The 26063-nt window shown below is 38.8% G+C and overlaps 1 protein-coding gene across 1 annotated transcript in view; it reads left to right on the top strand.

Annotated features, from left to right (window-relative positions):
* Ate1 (arginyltransferase 1) overlaps positions 1-26063 on the top strand; it is a 153044-nt gene that overhangs the window by 21220 nt on the left and 105761 nt on the right. The window contains 1 exon segment of the mRNA XM_047554000.1: positions 16503-16535. Coding sequence (XP_047409956.1) covers positions 16503-16535 — 33 coding nt within the window.

Below are 26063 nucleotides of genomic sequence, written 5' to 3'. Positions count from 1 at the left end.
GATGAGCTACATGTCTTGAAAAGAGTAGAGGAGGGTTCCTAACTTGTTGGACATTTCAATCCTACCTAGTACCAAGGAGCACGTTGGCGGCATTGTCATGTGGGAGGTTTTTATTCAAGCATGAACAAACTTGGGGCAGAGCCTAGGAGATTGGATGGATTTATGCGTTTTGTTTTAATGACATTTGCCATTTCCCCTGTATGTCCCTGTCTTTTTATTCCTTTTTTTTTTTTAATAAATGACTGTTTTCTATTGTAACAGTTTTTGAATTTTATTCCTTTAATTCCTTTACAATTTATACATGTGTTACATATATATTGTTGTTTTTGGCAATGTTGGGGATTGAACCCAGGACCTCATTCATGTTAGGCAAGTGCTTTGTCACTGAGCTATACCTACTTATTATAGAAAAAATATTTTCCGTGGCTACTCTAGGTCTATACTCCCATATAGATCTTCATTTTATAGGATCTACTTGAGATTTATGCTAAAGTCATTCCAAAGAGATATAAGTAACTGTTACTTCTGTTTAACTCTATTCCCTCTTTTTGTGCTATTATTAAGCATATTATATATTACAAATTTAATTGTATCGTTATTTTATGTTTCATATAAAGCTGAGAAAAGAGACAAGAATAAGTAATTATTTGTAATTCATCACAGTAACTTTCTTATTTACTATTTCTGGTTCTCTTCATTTGTTGCTGTGGATTTAGGTTGCCTTCTAGTGTCATTTCCTTATTCTAGTACGGCTTTGCTCCAGTCTACCTTGTTTTGATGTTATTGTCAAATGTATTAATTTTCTAAGTTCTTGTCCCAGTAGTATAATTATGTAAATATTATTGCTTTTTAAATTAGTGATGAGAAGAAGGAAAGTGTGCATTTATGTATGAGAAGCCCTTACTGTCACTCCCTAGAGGGCTCAGTCCTGGGCCTGTGCACTTAGTCCCCTGGGATGACAGTGGTCTTCATAGTCTGTTCTTTGTCTCCTCTCTGATCTAAATGTTTACTTCTTTTGGCTGCTGTTTTAGTCAGTTTTCTTGTTCCTGTGACCAAAAGACGTAGTAAGAATAATTAGAAGAGAAAAAGTTTATCTGGGGGCTCACAGGTTCAGAGGGCTCAGTCCATAAAAGGCTGACTTCATTCTTTGGGGGTCAAGAGGAGGCAGAATATCATAGATGGAAGGAGCGTGGTGGAGGAAAGCAGCTCAGGATATGCCAGCCAGGAAGCAGAGAGAGTGAGACTTCCCCTCACCATAGACAAAATATAAACCCTGAAAGCACAACCCCATTGACCCAGCTCCTCAAGTCACACTGTGCCTGCCTACACTTACTACCATGTTAATCCCTATCAGGATTAATGCACTGATTAGGTTAATCCTTTTTTTTTTTTTTTTTTTGTGCTGGGGATCGAACCCAGGGCCTTGTGCTTACAAGTCAAGCACTCTACCGACTGAGTTATCTCCCCAGCCCAGGTTAAACCTTTTATAACCCAATCATTTCATCTCTAAACTTCCTTGCATTGTCTCACACCTGAACTTTTGGGGGAACCCTTATAGCTACACCATAACAATAGCATATCCAACTTTTAGTCCCCACTGATTACTCTCTTATTTTCAGCAGTGCCCTGGGCATGAATTGCTCTGTAGTCTTATGTAATTAAATTTGGGCTGCATTGCCAGACAGTGTTTGAGACCAGTCTTTGAGGTTTGTCCTGACACTAGAGAGAGGGTTCTTGGCTGTCTTTTTTTTCCTGGTTCTCTCTCATAAACCAACAGAGCTGTTAGCTGTTGCTCACGTGGAAATACTGACCTTCTACTTGCTCACCACCCAGATCTCTAGTTCCCAAGGGCGCTCTTAGGCTTGAGCTTCCCTGACTCTGTTCCAAATAGTGCCTTCCCACAGGCTGAGCTGAATATCCATCCCCCTCCCCAAATCTTTTCACCCCTATTCTGTTCTCTGAATGACACCCTGCTTTATGAGCAGGGCACTGGTTAGGGCCAATATCTTTAGTCTTTCCAGGTAAGAGGATGAAATTTGGGCTTCTTAACCCTTAGACCTTCAAGCTGCTCTGGGTGGCTCTGGGTGAGGAGCTGGCCACTCAGTAGATGCGATTCTTCACCTATTTTCATCTTAGCCATTTGCAGTGCACCTGGCAGACCCATGCTTGCAGATGGAGTCAGCACACTGCCTATGGGTCCAGGCTGCTGAGCAGAGTGGATTCGGCCATCCTGCTTTGTTTCCTGGTTGTGAAGTATGTTTTATATTGAAAGAAGCTAATTTGAACATGGGGTGCAAAAGTACTTTCCCTTTGTACATGATTATAGTTTTCTACATGTGCAAATAGCCAGTATTTTGTGCTCAGGAGGCAGAAAGAGAAGCCAAAGAAGGTAGTCTTTAAAATGTTTTCTTTTCTCCTGACTTCTTTTAAGGGCTTCTGTGCAGCAGCACACTATGGTGTGGTTTGGGTTATATAATGGGAATCTCATTATGTTCAAGAAAGTATCCTTTTTGTTTTTTAATTTTTTTTTGTAAAGCATTTAAACTAAATAACAGTTTATATACCAAATGAAGGCTTTTATATCAGTGCATAAAATTCATTTTGAGTCTGTTGATAACTGTAAAATAATCATCTAAACACCCCGAGCAGTATGTTATTTTTTGAGAAATTTGTTGAAAAAAATAAATAAATACAGATTGCTTGGATATCCCGAAGTAACCAAATCAGTGTTTTAGTAACATCTTCAGATAAGTAGTGTATTACCACACATAGCAAGATTATATAAGATTTACAAATTACTTTAGTATGTTTGTTTCCATAATTTTCATTCAGAAGATGTCAGATTTTTAGAAAGTAATATATATAAAACACATAGCTTGTGACCTGTCTTGTGCATAATACAGTATAAAGCCAACATTTAAGAATCTTTGTTTTTTTAAAAAGCAGTAACCCATATAATGTAAATATGTAATTTTTGTTGAAATTTTATTGGTGTTTTATTATAGAAAATGCCATTATCTAATATTTCTTAAGTGCCATTATTCCTTAAAATAATTCAGATGGATTTTGTAGCTTTCTTTCCTGTCTGGAAAATGGTAGTCATGAACTTGATGGTCTCCCCACATGTCTGAGTCTGACTGTCTCCCAAACTTTATTAAGAATCCTATCAGAGGAACATGGAAAGAGTGGCACAGTGGTGACCTGTACACCAGTAATGACTATTTGTAGTTTAGTTTTTCCTTTGCTTTATTTTTTTCTTTGTGAGTCATTTTAACTTAATTCTACATTATGACGTTTACTCCCAAATTCTTTTAGCATGCAACTCCAAAAAAGGAGCTGTGCTTCTACAAAACACAGTATAATTATAAACCTGGAAAATTTATAATTTGTAAACATAATCTAGTATCTAGTTCTTATTTTACATTTTCTTATTTTTTAAAAAATTAGGGGGCTGGGGAGATAGCTCAGTCGGTAGAGTGCTTGCTTTGTAAGCATAAGGCCCTGGGTTCGATCCCCAGCACCCAAAAAAAAAAAAAAAAATTAGTATCTCATTACTATTTGTTACATTTTGTTGTTACATCATTTTGGATTCTTTTACCCTACAACAGTTTCTGTCTTTTAATTTTTTTCATATTTACTTCTTTATCCCAACTTTTTCCTTTGAAACTTTCAATATTTTTGAACAGAAAAGTTACAAGAACTGTTAGGATCATAGACCAGACAAGATTGTCTCCCCACAGGGTCAGAATTTATTTAATAACAATTCACATCTGCTTTCATTTGCACCAGTACTCATTGGTCTTGGGACTGTGATAGTCACAGGTTCTTTTATTTTCCAGTATTAATTACTAAATCAGTAACACTAAAGTTAGACATAGCACTTCACACAGTGATATACAGGTTACAGCGTGGCTAAAGAAGGGTTAATAGTGACCACTGGGTTTACTGAGGCAAAGCAAAAGCAGAAAGCTGATAGTCACTGCAGGTGTGCAGGTAAGGTACAACCCAGGGAACCTGCCGAAAGAGGAGGGAAACTTGTTCAAGGCTTCAAACTCGTTCAAGGCAAGGACAGGGTTTGGGCGGCAGGCAGGTTGTTCTGCAGTTTGGAAGTAGCTTGCCTTGTGGAGCCCGAAGATCTGGTTGAGCCTGAGCCCTGCTTGTGGACCTGGGGACGTGTCCACTGGGTGGCGGGTAGGATGACAGGGCTGTGCTGGGTGCCTCTCCTTGTATGTGTTTCAGGTGGGGGTTCATCATTTGCTGATCTGGTGCGTCTGACGACTCCTGGATCTGTTTTCACTCTTAGGGGTTTGATGCACCCATCCACCTCTGGTGGTCATTTTTATTAGCATGATTTATCAGGTTGTGCCTTATGATTACGCTGTGCAGCTGGGGCTTGCTCTTGTTCAGTTCCGTGTCCAACATCTGGTGGTATCTGTTGGTCCAGATGAGTCCAGTCATTCTGCCTTAGTACTTGCCCTTGAAACAGAGCAGTCCGGGGCAGACTGCTGCTTTGTCCGGTGGAGTCCCTGAGGGCCGGGCGCAGTCTGAAAACTGCGGCTCTGCAGCCCAGCCGCTTGGCACAGGGCATGGCCTGCTCTCCAGAGGGGTGTCATGAGCCGTCCAGACACTGTCCACCAGGGTTCGTATGTTAGCACTGTTGTCAGGCTTGATTTTTCTTTCTCCCCTTTGGCCTGAACCTTTTGAAATTAAGCTGTGGGTGTGTGATGCTCGCTGCAGCTGGTAAACACTCTCTTCCTGAGAACAGTTCTCCTGTACACCCACAGTGTCACTACGTACAAATTCACAGACATGTTTCAACGTCCCAAACTGTAGTTACACGTTCCCAATTAAACTCAAATACCTTTTATAGCTTTTAAGGAAAAAGCAGGGTCCAGTCAAGGTTCACACATTGCGAGACTAGTGTTCATGCTATGTTTATAATGTGACTGTTTTTAGTTGTTGAATGACATTTTTTGACATTTTTTAAGAGTCTGAGTCAGTTGTTTTTAGAATGTCCTATATTTAGGATTTGTTATCTAGTAATTAGATTCTTCACCTTAAAAGTTAAACTGGGCGCACTGGTACACATCTGTAATCCCAGCTACTTGGGAGGCTGAGGGGGGAGGCTTGAAAGTTTGAGGCAACCTAGTAAGATCCTACCTCAAAAAATAAAAAGGACTGGAAAGGTATCTCAGTAATAGGGTGCCTGTAGGTTCAAGCCCTAGGACTGGAGTGTGTGTGTGTGTGTGGGGGGGGGCATTCTTGAAAGCAGAAGTTTATTTTTGTTGAAAGTGAGTTTTTAAAAACTTTGTGTTGACCTCACACACATGAGGTCCTGGGTTCAATTCCCAGTACCTCAAAAACAAACAAAAACCAAAAACTTTTATTTAAGTATAATTTGAAGCATAATGTAAATGTAGAAGAGTAAGTGTATATATGTATTAAGATAGATGAAATTTCACAAACTCTGAGTTCGGTCACCAGCCCTCAGGTTAAGAAATTGATCCCTCGAAGTCCCATTGTTTCCTTCACGCCCTCCCGCCCCCTTGGAAGGCTGCAGAGGAGGTCTGCCTGTTGTATACTGAAGCAGAACCAGTAGGATTCCTTGTACTCAGCCTCACTTTAGTGCAGCTCACCTGTGTTGTTGCCTGTAGTCAGGTCTGGGTTATCTTTCTGGGGCTTTTGTTTTTGTAAAAATAAGCAGAGGCACGCACAGTCGTGTTTTCCCCTGCTTTCACCAAGAGAACCGCTCTGAAGAGAACCATTCTGGGCACCCTCTTGGATACCTTTCCCTTTCCCTAAAAGCACATTCTAGGTTTCACTCCAGTGTCCTATGGCTCCCCTGCCGTCTTCGTTCTGCGCTTTCCCAGGGAGCTGTTTCAAGTCCAGACTGAAAAGTAAGGACACGGCCTTCTGAGGAGCACTTGTTTGCAGAAAGTTTTCTTGTAGTCAAGTGTACACCATTTGACAGCTGGCGTGAAAAAGGTGGGGAAATGCGGGTCCGCTCTGACCTGTGGAGCCAGGGTAGTGAAGTCCGGGCCTGTTGTCTTCCTCCAGCCACCAGGGGGAGCTGTGAGTCAGGAGTGCGTTGCCCTTCTGTCTTACTCTGCCTCCCGTGGAGCTGGTGTGTTCACAGCCCAGGAGCGTGCATAAATGCTCTTCTAACATGGTTACAAGTAATTTGCATTGATGCATTAAAGTGATGATTGGGAATGATTCTTTGCTTGTTAAAGATTTAAATATTTTCGGAAATTAACCTAAAAGAAGCTTTTAGTTTCCTTTTTCTTCAGTTTTACTCTATGTGTGAAAATAATCACTTTAATTTAGAAAATTATTCAGTGTGTCAAAGAACTGACATTGTCTTTCAGTTATGTATAGACCAATCACGTATATGCATGTGCTATTTAATAAATATTTAATTCTGGCATATAATTAATTGAATTTGTATGGTGGCAGGTTTTCAGCATTTTTAAATTAAAAAAAATGTATTTTACAGGAGTTGCTGAAGATTGAACCTTGGACCTCATGCATGCTAGGCAAATACTCTACCATTGAGTTGACCCCCAGTTCCTAGGTATATTTTTAAGGCGAGGGCTAACTTGAATAAAGTAGACAACTTAGAAAATTATCAGTATAATTTATCAAAACCACTTTTTTATGAGCAGCTCTTAAGTCAGCTGTCTGCTGTAGTTTGTCGCATGGTCTGTGATGAGACAATTGCTATCAAAGTTTCTGAATCATGACTTAAATTAGCGGGAGAAAAGGTACTGTTTTTCCCAGCATAATATTACTTTCTGGAGTGATCCAGAGTGGTGGAATTAAAGCCAGCACAGGAAGCATTTTTCTTAAAGTTTCTTTTGGTTAATCACTTACCTGAACTGCCTTAGATCACAAAATTATACCATCAAACAGTTTTCTCCTGGTGACTATTTAGATTAACTTCTCTTATTTAGAGGAAGAATTTGTCCAAGGAAACATGAATGGTTAGTGGCAGAACAATGACTAGAAATTTTGGTACTTATTTATTTATTTTGGTTTTTGAAATATTTTTTAAATTTTAAAATATTCTTCTCAGATATACATGACAGTAGAGCACATATACCTACATGGAGTGTACCTTATTCTAGTTAGGATCCATTCTTCTTGTACATGATGTGGAGTTTCACTGATCGTGTATTCATATATGAACATAGGAAAGTTATGTCCGATTCATTCCGTCTTTCCTATTCCTTCCTCCCTCCCTTCCCTTTGTCTATTCCAATGAACTTCTGTTTTTCCCTTCCCTCCACCCTTATTGTGTGTTAGCATCCACATATCCGAGAAAACATTAGGCCTTTGGTTCTTTGGGATTGGCTTATTTCACTTAACATGATAGTCTCTAGTTCCATCCTTTAATTGGCAAATGCTATAATTTCATTCTTCTTTATGACTTTATGACTATTATGTATTGGTACTTTTTTACACTAGGCTTTTTTTTACGTGGGATTGGCAAATGAAAAAACTAAAGTTGGCCAAAATAATATTGAATAACTGACATTAATGATGGAAGTTCTCAACATAAGCGACATTTCCAGATAATTGAACCATTTTTCTTTTAAGATTTGGTGTCCTCTACTAACTTAAAATGACAGCCTTTGCACAGAGGAGCGTGTTCTTGCGTGCCTTCTAACAGTGCTAAGGGGCACTGGTGCCCGCGTTCCCAGAAGCGTTGCTCTGCTGTTGCCCTTTTCATTGTGCCCATCTCACTGACACTTTCTCCAGAGTTGCTCTTGTAACCTTTAAGCCTTCCTCTTTCCTGCTATTCTTTTTATTTTTTTAAATATTCCTCAACAGTGTTATTAACTGAAAGTATAAAGTTATTTTAACTTAAAAATTTTTACAAGAAATAATCTTAATTCATGCTATAATACATTCTCAGTACAAATGCATTGATAAATAATACAAATTAAAGAGAAATAAACATGAGGTTATTACTTATGAATTTTAATCAATTTCTAAAATTTAAAAACAAGCAAAAATGTGCTTAATGTAATAGAACTCTATATATTTTTCAAATTAAGAGGGATATGTAGACCAAATACCTGTGTCTTTGCATTATATTTTTGTCTAATGGTACTTTGGAATTAAATTTCATTCATGTCATTAAAAACATGTAGCGTTTACTACATATGCGTCTTTACGGTAGGTACTGAGGTTCTGAGCATGTTTACAGAAGTCCCTTGACTGCTAGGACTGTACAGAAAATTCCTCGTTGCTAATTCTTGTTATATTAGCTTGCTGAGTGTTAGAATTGTTCCCTTTCTAATTTTGGTTTCTTGATGCTTTTAAAATACTTACTACTATGTGCCAGGTACTGTTGGAGAGGCATTTGGTTCGCTTAGCAAAACCATGATTAAATCAGATAAAGATTCTTTGCCCTTGTAGAACTTGGGTTGCGCAGTGAAGGTGGGGATGGCAGAGGTAGTCATTACACGGTAAGCACCAAGAGTTAGTTATGCAGTTGGTTAGCAGGAGGCATGGTAGGACAGGTGGAGCAGGTATAGGCGTGAATTTGTGGAAGTGTTGGTTATTGGCTTGGAAACTAGGGAACCAGGTTTACTGTTAGTAAAATTACAGTCAAGAAGAAAATGGGAAAAAGAGCTGAAGGGGGTTCCTTGTGAGTGGGGCATAGCCTGAGGAAATTCCTTTGTTTCCTTTTAACTTTGCTGTTTTTCTCTGGGTCTTGTCTTTGGTTATATGTCTGAAATTCTGGAATTGCTTGGTACTTGACCCCTAGTTAAGGTATAACAATATAACAATGATGATCAGAGTGAACTTTTGGATAGTCATGTTTTATGAGAGTTGAGGAGTGGACAGTGACATAGGCCAGCCGATGTCAGATGGAATGTTTGGCATGGAATGGGTGTTGGCTCCTGACTAACCTCTTACATCAGAGCACATGTGCTTGGTAAATCATTTGGGTTGAATGGCGTGAAGGTGTTAGCAGACATGATTCCATGCTTTTTGGGTCAGAATATCGAGGCCGTGAAGGCGGAGTGGTTTCCAGGGTGGTGTGAACTCCCTTCGTTTCTGCCTTAAATCGTAGCTCTCCCACTTACTACCTGTGTAGTGTTAGCGGGTTGCCAGCTCTTCATGCTTCTGTTCTTCGGGTTCCTCATTTATAAACATGGGTGAGGGGACAGGACAACAGGGCTACTTGTGAGGATTAAGTAATACCATCTTGTAAAGGAACTTGGTCAAGTAAGCACTGGCTGAACTCCAGTCACTAAGGTGTAGATAGTAGTACACTCTAAGAATCATTAGAGACTCCGAGGTCAAGGGCAAAGCAGTGGTACTTCTCCAGAGTCCGTGCAGTTGGCATTTATGAACACAATTATATTTTCCTTGTTTTGTTTTCCATTTTAATTGGTATATTTGTTTGAATTGAAAGATCATGTTTTCTATTTTAATGTTAAATTAGAATTGGTCCTTTCAAAGGAAAAAAGTATAATATTTAAAACCAGTTTGGTTCACCAACATGTAATTTTAGTCTTTAAAATAAGGGATTTTTTTGGTGCTGGGGATTGAACCAGAGCCTTACACATGCTATGCTAGTGCTCTACCACTGAGCCAGGTCCCCAGCCCCAAGGTTTTTTTTTTTTTTTTTTTTTTTTTTTGTAGTGCCAGGGATTGAACCCAGGGGTCTTCTACCACTAAGCCACATTCTCAGCCCTTTTTATTCTTTTATTTGTAGTCAGGGTCTTGCTAAGTTGCCAGGGCTGACCTTGAATTTGCCATCCTTCTGTCTCTGCCTCTTGAGTTGCTCCAATTACAGGCACGTGCCACTGCACACTAAAAATTTTTAGTAATTCATCCTATTTTGCCATGTAAAACATGTAAAAGGCATTGCTTGGTGAAGGGTTGAATTGTATTTCTTAATTGCTTTACTCAGGACTGGAGACAAGGAAGAATTGGTGTTTCTGGTTTTTGGAAAAGCTTCTGCTTGTTGAAGTAGGTCACTCCTTTTGATAAATTAGTATATTGGATTACCTAAACCAATAGCACACTCTGTGCTTTTTACACCATCTTGTAGAGATGCTTCATGGGGAGAGATGTGCACTGCCCACCAGAGTGTCTGGAATGAACTTGAGGGCCAGGAGGGTTAGCTGAATGGACAAGCAGCTGAGTTAACTGTTTTAAAGAAACAGCTGGAGAGAGAACTCAGCTGTTGCCAAATTGTAAACTGCTCAGGAAGAAAATAGTGTTCTTGCGACTTTGGACATGAGCAAAAAGGAAAACTCAAATGATGTCAGAAGCACTTGACAGTTGTCCTGCCATAATAAGTAAAAGCTGCTTTTAATTTCCTGCGTGAGAGTGTTGAGAATTTTACCTACTATGAGCTAAGCAGGTTTTAGTGAGTGCAAAGCTCATTTGATAGGAATACTTTTGCTGCGAGCACCATTTGTCTTCAACTTTTGTATTTTAGGCCTGGTTTTTTCCATTAAATCTGAGGAGCATCAAGTTTTATGACTTCCTGGTAATGACTTGACAAGTGAACAATACTGCCTATTGACGACTAGTCTAAATAAGGAAAGCTTGCATTTTTTGCCATGGTAATTCATTTTTTATGCCAAATAATTTTAGGTAACTACCTGCATGATTAAAAAGCAGTTGATTTTCTTCTAGTCAGTAGTTAGTTATAAAAGTTAAAAAAAATTGTATATATGATTATTTATCCAGAGGATAATTCTACCTTAAAAATGTGTAGCAATAGGGAATATATAGTTATGTAAGTCTGTAAAGTATTGATATATACATTTGTTGGCTTTTATGTAACACTCATTCTAGAAATAGCTCAAATCATTATATTTCGAATCATTCCGTATTTCCTTCCCGTGGGCTGTGGAGGAATGCTTTTTTTCATTTCAGTCAGTCACTTAAACATTTAATTCCTGGTACATTCCATTCTGTATGGTAGAGGGTTGCATGAATGAATAAGACGTGATCCTTGTGCATTTTAGCTAACAAAGTAAACTTAAAATACTTTTAAAGCTTCATGGATTTGCATTAATGTTAAAAATGTTAAAAACTATTTGAAATACATATATCTGGCAGGATGAGAGAGTGTTTGATCTTATTTGAAATCTGTTGGTCTGATAAGTCTGTGAGCAGTAGCTGTAGCCATTATTAATATGTTCATATTAATATAATAAGGTATTTATTTCTGATAATCAAATTGCTGATATTTTATTTTCAATACCTTGTCCAAATGTTTTTAATAGCAAATTTTGTCTTGACTATGATTTTTCTGCTAATTTTGATTTTTAGGTTCTGCATTATTTTCCACTTATTCGTAATTTATGTTTTTCAGATTTTTGGAAGATACTCAGTTTTTCAAGGTCAATCTATCCTTCCTTGTTTCCTTTTTTCTGTTCTTCCTTCCATCTTTCCTTCCTTCCATCCATCCATCCATTGAACCCAGGGCCACTGATTGAATTCTTTTGCCCAACCTAGTGTCATTGAAGTGATACCTAGTTTTGTCCTGAGTACCTTTTGAGTAGTTGCTCCTTAGATTTGATACCTGCTGGATGTTTTTCTGCAAGAAGTTAAAAGGCTACCTGGGGACACAGATGTTCCTCAGAGGGTCTGCTGGGACAGGAGCAGGTTTGTACTTCAATGGTACGAGCTCTTCCTTACTGGTGACTTCTTCCCTCGGTGCTAATTCTTGTGAGGATCCCTTTGAGAGAGGTGTCACTGGGTTTGAACCAGTCTCTTAAAGGGAAAAAAGAACAGTGATTCATTGACATTTATAGTGGATTTTTCTTATATTGTTGAGAGCCACACTGAGTATTTTCAGTGGGTGTTCCTGTGAGTACAGATGGGGGAAACAGATCAGCTCTGGCAAGGACCAGTGTTTTTCTGGAACTAGTTTTGTGGAAAATAGGTTCTGCAGAATATTAATAGATGTTACATGAAATTAAAAACAAACAAAAATCCTTAGGTAACTTTGCAAGTAACTGGATGAATTGAAGTTCAAGTGTTTCTTGTTTGTAAGTGTGTGAACTTGCGGAGTATACTTTGTAAGTTTTGAAGGTGAGGAGGAGAGGTGAGGCAGCTTAGAATACAGTGTTTCCCAAATATATTTGGTCATGGAATCATTTTTTAGAGTGTCTGTACAGCCTGGCTTTCCTTGGGGCACAAACCAGGAAGTGGTTTGCCCAAAATCATCTTATGTTTGAGAAACCGTTCACTCTTCTTTTCACTGACTCAGAAGACATAGGTCTAAGTACATTAAAATGTAAAGAAGATTTTCATTGTCATCCTAAGCTTCATTGAAGCTTAATGTTTTGTCCAGGATTCTAGGTCTAATCAGAAGAGGTAGTGCAAGGTCCTTTGAGATACATTGCTAGCGAATGGAAAAGGGAGTAGTTCTAAAAAATGATTTCAGAGAATCACCTAAATTCACCTTTCTTATTCCCCACTAATGGGATAAGCAAGATCCTTATTCTCAAACCTTAGTTTTAACTCCCTCAAGTGCCGACTTAATTCTTATGATGACTAAATGGGTGCTAGCTGTGTCTTTAGGTTACATCTGAAGGCTTTTTTTCCCCCAAATATGGAATGATGAACTTTATTTCTTATGTGAAATAAGATTAATTTCTGAGAATTATATATTTATGAGAGATATATTAAGATAAAACTCAGTTTTACACTGTCTAAAAAAGTAGCCAATTTAAAAATAGTTGTAAAAATGTACCAGAAACTATAGGGGGGTATGAGAAGGGAGTCCAAAATGTTATTTAACATAATTTAGAATCTTTTTTTGTTTTGGTACTGGAGATTGCAACCAGGGGCACTTGACCATGAGCCACATCCCCATTCTTTTTTTTTTTTTTTTTTTTTTTTTTTTTGTACTTTTATTTAGAGACGGGGTCTAGCTGAGTTACTTAGGGTCTCACCAAGTTGCTGAGACTGACTTTGAACTCCCGATCCTCCTGCCTCAGCCTCCCCAGCCACTGGGATTACAAGCGTGTGCTACCACGCCTGGCTAATTTAAGATCTTAACTGAATTAAGGCTTCCAAATTTCTGATGGAAGAGTTTGGAATTTTGTACTGAAATGTGATTTAGATCAATAATTGTGCAATTGCAAATAAACATTTTATTAGAATACACCTGAAATGGACTTGCCCCTTGATAATAAGATAGCAAGTGTCACACAGTGAGAAACTGTGACAGTAGAAGTGTTTTGTTAATGCAAGGAAATTCTGGAAAATTGATAGGAACAGTTACAAGACTTGGAATTCCACTTAGACTAATGGAAACACCTTAGATAAGCAGCAGCTTGGGAAGCTGAGGCAGGAGGATCTCAAATTCAAAGCCAGCCTCAGCAAAAGTGAGGCCCTGTCTTAAAATAAATAAAAAGGGCCCTGGTTAAGTGGCCCTGGTTTCAATCCCTGATTTAAAAAAAAAAAATAAAATAAATAAAAGGAAGAATATTGCTGACCATATTCAGTTGTTCCTGGAATGATGAAGTGTATTTCCATCTCTAAAATCAGTAAGATAATTGTGTAAAATATGCTAATGTCTTTATTTTTCTTAATATTATGCTAAATATCTTGAACAGAATCTTTTAGACTTTAACTCTGCCTTTTCTTATTTGACAGCCATATTAGAAAAATGGCATTGAGGTATAAATATGGGTCCTCACTGTGGACATATCTTTTTTTTTTTTTAATAGACTTTATTTATTAGTCATTTTAGCCTCAGCAAAGTTGAGCTATAGCCAGACGATTACTCCTGTAATCCCAGCAGTTCTGGAGGCTGAGGCAGGAGGATCTCAAGTTCAAAGCCAGCCTCAGCAAAATTGAGGTGCTAAGCAACTTGATGAGACCCTGTCCCTAACTAAAATACAACAGAGGGTGGGGGATGTGGCTCAGTGGTCAAGTGCCCCTGAGTTCAATCCCTGGTATCCCTCCAAAATAAAAAATTGACCATAGTCTTTTTGTTACTCTGACAAGACTGGATAGTAGTATTTGTTAAAAGGTATCTGTTTTTATGTCAGTTGCAGTGTAAATACAAAATGTATTTGCAATTACTTTTTGTTTTAATAATTGTTATTTTTCAAGGTTTAAGCATCTGTAGCGAACATAAGATGTGTAATTTCATTGTGAGAGACTTATGAAATCAACTGAAGTCAAACATGAAATAGCAGTGGGTTTCATTGGTGTACTGATGGAGGAGCAGCATTTTCTGAAATCTTTCATGTCCTGGGAATAGTGTGAATCTGTGTCTTGTGATTTGTTATTCTGTTTTTACTGCTTCAGGATTGAAAACTTTTATGTATTTCATATTTTGTCAGTTCAAACAAGACGAGAATTTTTAACTCTATTTTGAAAAAAAACTGCAACACAAATATTACATATATACATGCCAAAGATGTATGTAAGTTATTGGAGCTTCAAGGCGACTTGAGTTTTCTTAGTATTTATATGCTTCTCTTGTTATTTAAAGTAGCTTCTGTCTTAATTGGTGTATCATTTACCAGTGAACAGAACTACTTATAAATTCAAAAGTTTGTGTAACATAGTTACCACACACTTACAGGGGTAAAGTGTAGAAACCATGTAATATCGAATTTCTGATTTTAAAATAAAAATTCACCACGCTTTGCATTTTTTTCCCACTGTTGAAATTGGCTAGTATTTCAACTGGCACTTGTGACTCTTGGGGGAAAGATTAGGGGTTATCTTGTTTGGGCTACTATAGAAGAATCCAAGACTGCAAAGCTTGCATTTTCAATTTAAATAAAATGACCTCTTTCATTTCAGCATTATGAAGACTTAGCATTTTGTTATATCTTGCACTCTCAGAATGTTCTCTTAACATTAATATATCAGAATTACACATGGATATTTAAGAAAAAATTTCTAGAGTCTCTCTGTTTTTTAACATGTCATGTCATTTAGGACCTAGTTGATACTAATCAATTGTATGGCTTTGAAATGCACTAGTGATATTTTAGGAGTATATTTATTTCGTTTGGGGGAGGGTATATCTGAAGTACATTTTTAAACTTTATTATGAGAAACCTTAAACGTTCACAAAGTAGAGATGATCACATAATGGATCCTCACATACTCATCGCCTCTTCTCACTAGTTTAATATCACGGACCACCTTGATTTTTCTTCACACTCTCACCTTACCTCCCTCCCCCTTCTATAGTAATCTAGTAGGAGATCCCAGGCATCCTACGGTTTCACTGGTAAATGTCTCAAGGTGTATCTCTGAAGGAGAACACAAATTATTTGTATTCCTGTAAATACTGGCCCACTTTGTTGTGGAGAGGAATATAAGGGTCCATGGGAACAGGCCTTCCACTGCATTTTATTATAGTTAACTTTTTGGAGGGTGGAGGTTACCGGGGATTGACTCCAGGGTCGCTTAACCACTGAGCCACATTCCCAGCCTATTTTTTGTTTTATTTTGAGATAGGGTCTCGCTGAGTCCTTAGGGCCTTGCCAAATTGTGGAGGTTGACCTGGAACTTATGATCCTCTTGCCTTAGCCTTCTAGTCACTGGGATTTGCAGGTGTGCACCACCATGCCCAGTTTATTGTAGTTAATTTGTGTTTAGAAAAATGAGTTTATATACTACTTGGGTATTTAATTATTACTGTAAATCTCAAAGGATTTGCAGTGTTGGTTCTGTAAATATTCTGTGAAGACACGAATCACCATCCTGTGAGGCTATGTGACAGTCCTCATTTCATAGCCAACCTACAGTTTGCTTTGTCACCCCCTCCCCATTGTTTCTTTCTTCAAATGCTGAGAGAGAAGCAGCATATAACACTGTTTTGGGTGGTATTCTAGAGGCCTGGTATGTGTTGAAAAAGAGAGAGGGTAAAGGAGGGAGAGAAGGAAGGAGGGAGAGAGGGAGGAAGCCAAAAAGGAAGGGAGGAAGGGGGAGCTGCTGGGCTGAGAGAAAAGAAGGGGAAGAACAAGGGGAGATGAGAGCAGGGCTGCCAGGTAGTGGCACGAGGCTCCTGCTGCCCTCATCTCCTCTCTCGTCGTCAGATCTGTGTCTCCACCTTTTCTGGCTTCCCTTGTGGTTTGTGTCCTTATTTTGTGGCAGTGACTTAACTCTGCTGGTGGCATTCAGGGTCAGGAAGTTTGCTGATTCCCCTTACTTGGTATTTTTATGAGAGAGAGGTTGTGACATAAAACTAAAAAGAAAATTTAAAAAATTGGGGATTAATTGTGCTTTATTTGCTTTTATACAAATATTTAGGAATATTTAGTCACTCTAATTTTAAAAGTTGGGTATCTACTGTGGGCTAAGTTGAACTTCCTGTCCTCTGGAGGAATCATACAATGTGTAAAAACACTAATTTCATATAGACTTTTGGGTTTACTTTAGATGCTTTTACTGGAAAATTGTATAATGATTTTTCCTTCTTCTGTGTTCTCTTTTTTTTGCCCACTGACTGGATGAAATTGATCTATTCAAATTTGCCTCTGCAGTTCACAAGATTCCTTTGCAATTCACCTTTGGAGGTAAGAGTTACTGCTTTCATACTAGAATTGCTAACTGATTATCACATTGGTATCTTTCATTAGGCATTTGACAATTTAGGAGTGATCATTTTGAAGTAGCACATTTTTCAGTAATAGTAATGGGATGAGTATAATTTTTTTGTGAATTTTCTACAAATTACAGCTATTTACCTTCATAACTGGTCACTGCTCCTTTTGAAGTTCATTTCTTTTTCAGTAAGTAGAATTCACAGTCCTTCACTTTAAATAGCCTTGTATCTCTATTATTCCCATAACTGTTTATTTAACTCTGTGTGAATTAACCTTGTGTTAAGAGACTTGGAGAAATCACAGGCGGAAACTGTCACCCAGGAGGTCTCACCTGGTTGAGGCCATTTCACAGTGCACGAGGTGACCGAACTGGAGCCGGGGATTTGCAGTGAGCTTTTCCTGTCCCACAGGCGTGGTTTGGGGTGCTTCATGCTCTTTTCATTGAACACGCATCCTGGTTCTTAATATAGAACTGAGGATCCAGAAATTATATGGTGAGATAAAGAAAAACTATTAGATGTTTAGAGAACCAGGTATCATTGTGAGCTGCAGTTGCAGGAAAACTTGTAGGTGATGGGCAAGACTTGGAGAAAGAACATGTCTGCACTTATCAGCCACATGATCTTGGGCAAATCACAGCTTCTCTGAGCCTTAGTTTTCCAAATAATCATTCCTGTGTCTCCAGTGAGGCCACAAATAGGAGCAGGTGTGAACTGTGCTGCTGATGTTCTGTGATATTTTGTGTTCTCCCCTCGGGGTTCCAGCTTTAGCTCACACACACCAGCTCTGCCCCTCGCTTTCCTCCTGCCTCTCCTGTTGCATCTATTTCTTATTTCACTTTGTGCTCCTTTCCCTGTTCCCAGCTTGTTGAAACCACGTTGGTCCTCAGGGTTGTGCCTCAGTCTTGTGTCCTTTGTAAGCCCATCACTGACCTCCCAACATACTGGTGGTTGTTCATTTTCTGTTTATGTGACCTTGTGTTCATGTGGTAATTGAAATGATTTTTTGTTGATATGAGCTGTGGTGCTCAGCCTGGCATGTGAAACACTCCTGGTGGCCAGTTTGCATAATCACCTAAGGGAAACAGACTAAACTAGAAAGACTGGTACCATCCAGGTTTGGTCACATTTTGTAAACATTCAGTGTCCAAGGAGCAAGTGGGAGCAAAGAGAATGCAATGGAAAGATTCTGGGCTTTGACATGAGAGACTTACATGGCATACAGTTAGTTAACTGCCATATGAATCTAATGAAATTGTTGAATTATAGTAATGGCATTCTGAGTTGCTGTTTTCTAATCTAAAAATGGAGATAATACTTAGAAGATCATTAAAATTAAATGAGTTGATTTGTAACAAACATGAGCACAATGCCTGAAAAATAGAATTTTTAAATAAGAACTAGGTGTGAAGCAAAAACCAAACTGGAAGAAACTTGAAGGCAATATTCATTTTACAGTCTGTTCTTTAATTGAAGAAGCACTTTCTAACTATAGAAGCAGTAGAAGAATCACAAAAGAAAGGATCAAAAATTAATTTGATTATATAAGGATATATAATTTTGTACATAAAATACATATAGTAGAAAGGCAATTTGAGGAAAGTGTCATTAAAGAGTTATTGAGTTGAATGTAACAATCTTTTAGAATAAAAAAATTGTTTCTTTTGAATAAAATTTGGTGAGATTTTGTCAAGTAGTCAAATGAGGTAAAAATACAAGTGTTAATGTGTTTTAAAAGTTTATAGTGATCAAAGAAGGAGATATACAAAATGTTAGCATCAACTACAAAAAGGTAAATTGTTTTACTCCTCAAATTAAGGACCCACAATGAGTAGAGGGTACTGGAATCTAGGGTCTAGTGGTTCTTGTAATCATGCCACACAGTTTCATTAGAACTCAGAGGCATGATCTGGAATAGGGTGTTTAGGAGAAGGCAGCTCAGTTGAGTTGCTCCGCTGCACAGCTTGAACTTAAACAGGCCTGCCTGATGGCATGGTGAGTGGCAGCTACCTAGCGCTCCTTCAGCAGCCCTGAGCCCAGGATTCTGTTCTTTTGCACCACACAACACCTGAGAGCCCAAGCAGAGCCAAGGCAGGAGAATGTTAAAAGTCTCAGAATGTTTAATTTTGCCATTAAGTTTGTTTTAGCTAAAGAAGGAAAATTATAAATATGGTAAATACCTAACGCCTACCTAATTTTGAAGGAAAGAAAATTAAGTCTGATAAAGACAAATCTGTGAGACTTGCAGTTGAAAATACAGCTAACTTTAAACTTAATTTTGTCTACAATAGCTCCTATGAATGAACCATGTCTCTTTGTTGTAAGTCCTAAACAGTTAACTGCCACATGAATCTAATGAAATTGTCAGGTTATAGTAATTACATCAGTAATTTGATATGTTGTCATTTGAATGGACCATGTGTGGAGAGTCGGCTCCTTCCCTCTGTGGAGCTGACCCTTTTACATTCCTGTAAGCTGAAGACTAATAGCGCTCATTAAGCTTTATGGGAAAAGAGCTTTTATCACCTCGTCAAGTCAGGCCGCGTATTTCCATTCTGCTCCTAATTCCGCGTGGCTCTGCGGCTGCCGATGTGCACTCCCTGCTAGGTTTACATCGGACCTCTGCCTTACAGACATTTTTATTGACATTTCTGAGTCTGAATTACATTTTGTGTGGCACCACTTACAGATGTCTTCAATTAAATGTAGGTAAATAAAAGGGATTATATATCAGAGGCCAAAAGATTCTTGAAATTCTCTTTAGAGTCAAACTTTGCCAGCCAGTCCAGTAGGGCGCAGCCTTGTCGTCGCGTTCATGGGTAGAGAGCCGCGGCCGGCGAGGCCTTGGGAGCAAGCGGTGCCACATGTGCACCTGGGCCACTTAGTCTACTCTCCTCCTCTGCTTTCTGTTCTTTCCTTTCCGGACCTTAAAATCTGTGGGAAGGGCTGGGGAGATAGCTCAGCTGGTAGAGTGCTTGCCTCGCAAGCACAAGGCCCTGAGTTCAATCCCCAGTACCAAAAAAAAAAAAAAAAAAATCTGTGGGAAGTCAGCGCCTGTCACATCCAGGAACTGTGCTTAACTTTGCCTGCATTATTAATTCTCACAGATGGTCTACTTGTGAGGACAATCAAGCCCAGAGAGGTAGATTAGATTAGCTGGGTGCTCCATAGCACAGTCTGGAGGAGAGGGCGCAATGAGGAGCTGGGGCGCCACTTGAAGACAGTGATGAGTTGGAGGCGCACTTGATAAAGCCCACAGCAGGGCTTCTCAGGCTTGGCGCCCATGGCATCTTGGGCTGGGCAAGTCTTGGTTGTGAGGAGCTCTCCTGGCCGCCATTGGAAGCCTAACTGTACCTCTGGCCTCTGACCACTAGATGCCAGCATAACCTCCTCTCCTGCCCAAGTTGCCATAAATGTTTCCAGACTTTGCTAAGTGTTCCTAGTTAACAAAGTGGTTCCCTGTTTAAACCACTGCCCTAGAGCAGTCATAAGAAAAAGAAAGAAAAAAGGTGGAAAGAGGTAGAGTTAATAACCCCATAGTGAAGAAAAAATTAAATGGTAGAGCATTTTCAGTTTAATAGAAGATGAGGAAGAGTGAACAGAAAGCGAGTGGGACCAATGGACAACAGGTAGCCTGAGGGTCCTTAAGTCCAGCCAGTTGATGGTTAGCCGTAGGGCTTCTGTGAGAACTCTGCTGTTCAGCAGCTTTCTGTGTCTGCGCTGCACCACAGTAGCCAGTGGTCATATATACTGCTGAGCTATGGAGAAATGGAATTTGAATTTTTAAATTTTAGTTAACTTAAATTTAAGTATCCACATGTGACCAGGGGCAATGCAGTGTTGTACAGTGGGGCTTGATAGAAATGTTCTAAAATTGGATTGTGGTGATAGCTTTACCATTTTGTAAGTTTGCTGAAAATCAGAATTCTACAAAATGTGGAAGAAAGGACAGCTGTTACCCAAAACTGGATCCTATAGAAATGAAGGTAACTTGGAAAGCTCGTGGAAAGATGAGGGGAGTGGAGATTGGGTTATTAAACTGGGAAGAAGTCTGAACAATTTCTGGGCACTGAGAATCAGCTTTCCAGAGAGTGGTGAAGAGAAGGCTAGGAAGAGGATTGAGCTGTGAGTTGGGGAAGCCTTCATTTGTTCTCTAGCCTAGTGCTTGGTTGACCCAGCTCTGTTTAGAGAGCTAGGGACTGTGCAGAAAGAAATAATGAAGGGGACATAGACATCCTTAAAGAATAGGTAGCATTCCACCAGTGGCATTGAATGGTGAGCAGGGGAAAGCTAGGTTGTGGCTTAATCCACTGGGCAAAAGTGGAGACATAAGAACAAGCTTTCCTAGTCGTGGAGGTTAGGAAACAGTCCTTGGTTTTTCAGGCTGAGTCCCATACGCGAGTCAGAAGTTGAGCAGGCCTTTGGCCAGAGGCACTAATTAGAATTCCAGAGCGCGATCGCTGGGTTTGTAATTTGACTTATCTTCCCTGCACCTGGGTTCGAGTGCACTCCTAACTGGGTAGGGCTGCTAGCTAGGCGAGTGGCAAGGAAATCAGTTGAACTGAAGACATTTGTTCCTTGCCCTGCAAGAGGATCTGGTATGTTCTGGCCAGAGTAGTACTTCCAAGCTTATGGTTGGTTAGTAGAGGAATGAGCTTACTTCCTACTAGTTTTTGGACACCATGAAGACAATGTAAGTTGCAGGAGTATATTTCATAAGTGAAATGATAGCAACTGGAGGGCCTTTTCTAGAAATTGATCCCAAATGATAAAAGTATCAAAATTGATTCTGAGAAAAAAGAAAGCACACTTAGAATAGAAAACCAAACATTAAATACCACAAAATCATCTTGTTAAAGATTTTTCTGCATGAATTTGGATTAGTTCTGGTATCTTAAAATCAAAGTCCATTCAAGCTATCTTCTTGCTGGATCTGTCTTCCTTTAGCAAGTAGTAGCATTCATCATTACTCCAAGGACCTTTTTAACTGTGTTGGAAATTAGGGTCATCTTCCTTGACAGTTTTCATTGCCCATTAGATGTGCATGAATGCTTCAGGAGATGTGTGAATAGTAAATCCTGGGGTGGATTAGTTTCCATGGGGACGTCAGTCTTGTTTGATCTTGGCATTCATTGAGTTCTCAGTTTGGAATGTCACTGTGGGATGTATTTTCCCCCATAAAAAGATCGGAAAAGCAGGAGTCTCAAATTGAACTGACATTAAATAAGGACTCACATAAAAATAGTAACTCTAGATTTTTAGGTGTATGTTGTAGTGTTCAATAAATATTGACTAGCTAGTAGAATTAAGAAATTTGGGATTCTGTTACTTTGTGAGCCATTTTGATAGTGCTTTACTAAAAGTCTTTTTAATTGAAGTGTTAGGTTTTAAAATATAAAGAAATATTAGATTAAAGAAAATCTTAATTTTTACCTATGTATAAGTTTCTTTCTTATTTTGGACACACTTATTAAATTTCTCAATTACTTAAGCTTTATAAAGCTCAATTAAAAAATTTTTTTACAGTGCCTCTAGTTTGAAGTTTTAAGTGTTAAGAGTAAGACTTTTTGGTTTGTTATGGTTTAGATATTAGGTGTCCCCTGAAAGTTCATATGTGAGACAATGCAAGAAGATTTAGAGGTGAAATGACTGGGTTTTGAGATCCCTAACCCAGTCCGTGATTAATCCAGTGATAGGGCGTAGCTGAGTGATAACCGAAGGCAGGTGGCAGGGCTGGAGGAGGTGGTCATTGGGATGGGCCTTTGGGGTGTATATTTTGTATCTGGAAAGTGGAATCTCTCTCTGCTTTCTGGTGTGATGTCCTGAGCTGCCTTCCTCCACCACACTCTTCTATCATCATATTCTGCCTTACCTTGGGCCCTGAGGAATGGAGTTGGCCACCTATGGACTGAAACCGTGCGCCCCCAAGTAAACTATTCCTCTTCCAAGTGTTTTTGTCAGTCTTTTGATTGCAGCAGCAGAAACGCTGACTAAAACATGGGTTCTTTGAAATACTTAAATTCCTAAGAAATACATATTTGGGAAACATTTCTTTGTTCATCCTTTGGTTTGGTGAGTTGCTGAAACTTCTTTCTTCGTTGTGTTGAACAGCACACATGAACACATTGTGATCGTGTTCCCGTGTGGTATACCACAGAAGCAGTGTCCCTGAGCTGAAAACTGAAGATTCTAAGTTTTGGTTGTTCCTGGCATTTTCCTAAACTGGCTGTGTGACCTTGGGCAGGTCTCTTAATCACCCTGGCCTTTATTATTTTAATGGAATGACTAGAATATCCCAGAGGGAGAAGTCCCTCAAAACTGAGTGAATGAGCCAACATTTTAATGTATTTTATGGCTTCTTTTCAGGCTCAGATATTGTAAAGCAAGGCAAATAAAATTCATTTCCCCTGTCCTATAACTTGCTATCGTCCTTCCAATTTAGTCTTTCTTTTTATGTCCTCGACAAGCTGCCACTTTACTTTAGATTTGTTCTACTCACTTCTGATGTAAAAAACAAGTGCCATCCGTACATACACATGCACGCCTCTTGCTTCTGCCGTTAGTGTGGGCTCAGTCATTCGCACGCAGCTTCTCTTGTCCAGAGAGGGGGGCGGTGGTCACTGAGAGCACTGCCGCAGACCGAGAGGTACGTGCACACTTACGCTGAAGTGGCCAAGAGGGCTGTTTGTTGACATGACCCAAAGATATGGGGACATATAAATAAGAAGGAAAGGTATAGAAACTTTAAATTATGCTCGTTATTTTGGTGTTTATTCTTACTTAGAAACTATTCAGATATCCAAAGATTATTCATTAACATTAATTTAAGCTGGGGATGGTGGTGCATACCTATAATTCCAATCACCTCAGAGGCTGAGGTAGGAGAATTGCTAATTCAAGGCCAGCCTGAGCAATTTAGTGAGCTCCTGTCTCAAAATAAAAATATAAAAAGGACTGGGGTTGCAGCTCAATAGTAAAGTACCCCTGGGTTTAAAATAAAAATTTAAAATAAATTTATTTACACATTAAAATTATCTGAGGATCTTAGAAATTGCTTAAGCTGACACAAAATATAACATATAATTATTAGGGAATTGCAAATCACAGCCATTATGAGATACTAGTTTATACCCATTTGATTAGCTGTTATAAAAAAAAAATGAAACAAAACAGTAAGCATTAGAGTGGATGTGGAGAAGTTGGAACTCTTATGCATTGTTGGTGGAAATGTAAAATGGGACAACTTCACTGGAAAAAAGTTTTATAGTTCCTCAGAAACCTGCAGTTAGAAATACCGTATGATCCATCAGTTTTGCTTGTGGGTACATACACAAAAGGATTGAAACTAGACAGAGGCGGCCTTCATTCACAATAGCCAGAAGGTAGATGCAGTGCAGCGTCCACTGATACAAGGAGGGATACACAAGATGGCATATACATACAGTGGAGCGTTGTGTGTGTCCAGAGGGACACACTGGATGACCCTTAAAGACCCTGTGAAATAAGCCAGTCTCTGAAGAACGGATATTATGAGCCCACTTTTGTGGTTTGTTAAATAGTCAAATAATTCAGAGAGACAGGAAGTAGAGTGGCGGTTGCCAGGGCTTTTGCGTGAATGGAGAGCTAATTGTTTTAACAGGTATATGTGGAATGTTGAAAAATTCTGGACGTGAGTCGGGGGACAGTTACACAACACTGTGAAGGTATTTAATGTCACTTAGCTGACCTCTCAAAAATGGTTAAAATTGTAGGTTTTGTGTATATTTTACCATAATTAAAAATATTTAGCTGGGCATGATGGTGCACTCCTATAATCCCAGTGGCCTGGGAGTCTGAGGCAGGAGAATTGAGAGTTCAAAGCCAGCCTCAGCAACTTAGCAAGGCCCTAAGCAACTCAGCGAGACCCCGTCTCTAAATAAAATACAAAAAAGGACTAGGGAAGTGGTTCAGTGGTTACCCCTGGGTTCAAGCCCTGATACCCCTCCCCAAAAAAAGTTTAAACATGTTTGTCTGACTTATACTTCAGTGTAGTTCAATACCGTTTTTAAAAATCTTAAGCATTGTGTAAGAATACTGTTAAATTTTTTGATGTAGACTAATGGGTAGTTTTAGAAGTTCAGTTGAACTATTCATTAGAAACAAACCTACAGATTATTTTTTAAATCCACTGATGTATTATTATTAATAAATCTGAGAAAAGACCCCAATTTTTAAAGCTATTTTTTATTCTTTTTAGTTGTACCTGACAGTAGAATGTATTTTGACTTATTTTGTCTGATTCATTCTACTGTCTTTCCTATTCCCACACCCCTGCTTCCCTTTATTCCCCTTTGTCTAAACCAGAGTACATATATTCTTCCCTGCCCTTCCCTTTATTGTACGTTAGCATCTGCATAGCAGATAGAACATTTGTCCTTTGGTTGCTTTGGGATTGACTTATTTCACTTAGCATGATAGTCTCTAATTCCATCCACTTACTGGCAAATGCCATAATTTCATTTTTCTTTGTGACTAATATTCCATTGTGTGTATGTACCACATTTTTTAATCCATCCATCTGTTGAAGGTCTCCTAGGTTGGTTCCATAGCTTAGCTATTGTGAATTAAGTTTCTATAAACATTGATGTGGCTGTGTTAATATAGTATGCTGATTTTAAGTGCTTTAGGTGTATACCAAGGAGTAGGATAACTGGGTCAAATGGTGATTCCATTTCAAATTTTCTGAGGAATCTCCATATTGCTTTCCAGAATTAAACCCCAGTTTTTAAGCCAGTTTGATTTATCTAAAGATTTACCTTAGTTATGTAAACTTGAATTCTTAAAAGTTGTTTCTGAGCTAGCACTTTCTGTAAATTTATTTGCTGTGAATTTGTAGGTTTAATTTATATACATGCTTATCTCTATAAATCAGTTTTGCTGAGCTCTCTTTAATAGTGTACTTTAATAATACCATCTGGAGGTAGGAAGGTACTTCACACAAAGAGAAGTAAAGGCTTTTTTTGAATTTTGTAGAGAGCACTTCACTTCATGTCCACAGTTTTAGCCACAGGTCAGAAGTGAACCCATCCCACCTCCATTCAGATCTTAAAGAGCTGTTTTCTTTAATCAGATGATCTCACAAACATACAAAGTGACAAATAAGATTAACAAACCAGATTTTCTATCTTTTGTCATACAACAGAACATACATCATCCATCCAATAAAGACATAAATCCAACCCTTACCCCCACTATTGGGATAATTTACTGATCCTGAGTAAGCAAAAACCAAAAACAGAAGCATAAACTTACTAGAGAGGGAGAGAAAGACACAGAAACAGAACAAGCAGCAGTGTGAGAGCTCTTTTGCTACTTGGGAATCTCTTTGGGAGACAAGGAAAGACATGATAGGCTTGACATGTTGTGAGGTGTGCTTCTCATTTACTGCCCCTTAAGTGAGTTCTGGTGAACTTGACAGTGGATGACCCCCAAAGCTGTTAGCTAATTTTTAAAAAGGTAA

Source organism: Sciurus carolinensis, chromosome 5 (genome assembly GCF_902686445.1).
Source record: "Sciurus carolinensis chromosome 5, mSciCar1.2, whole genome shotgun sequence".
Classification (NCBI taxonomy): domain Eukaryota; kingdom Metazoa; phylum Chordata; class Mammalia; order Rodentia; family Sciuridae; genus Sciurus; species Sciurus carolinensis.
Note: the sequence above shows the minus strand (reverse complement) of the source record. Positions and strands in the feature narration are given on the sequence as shown.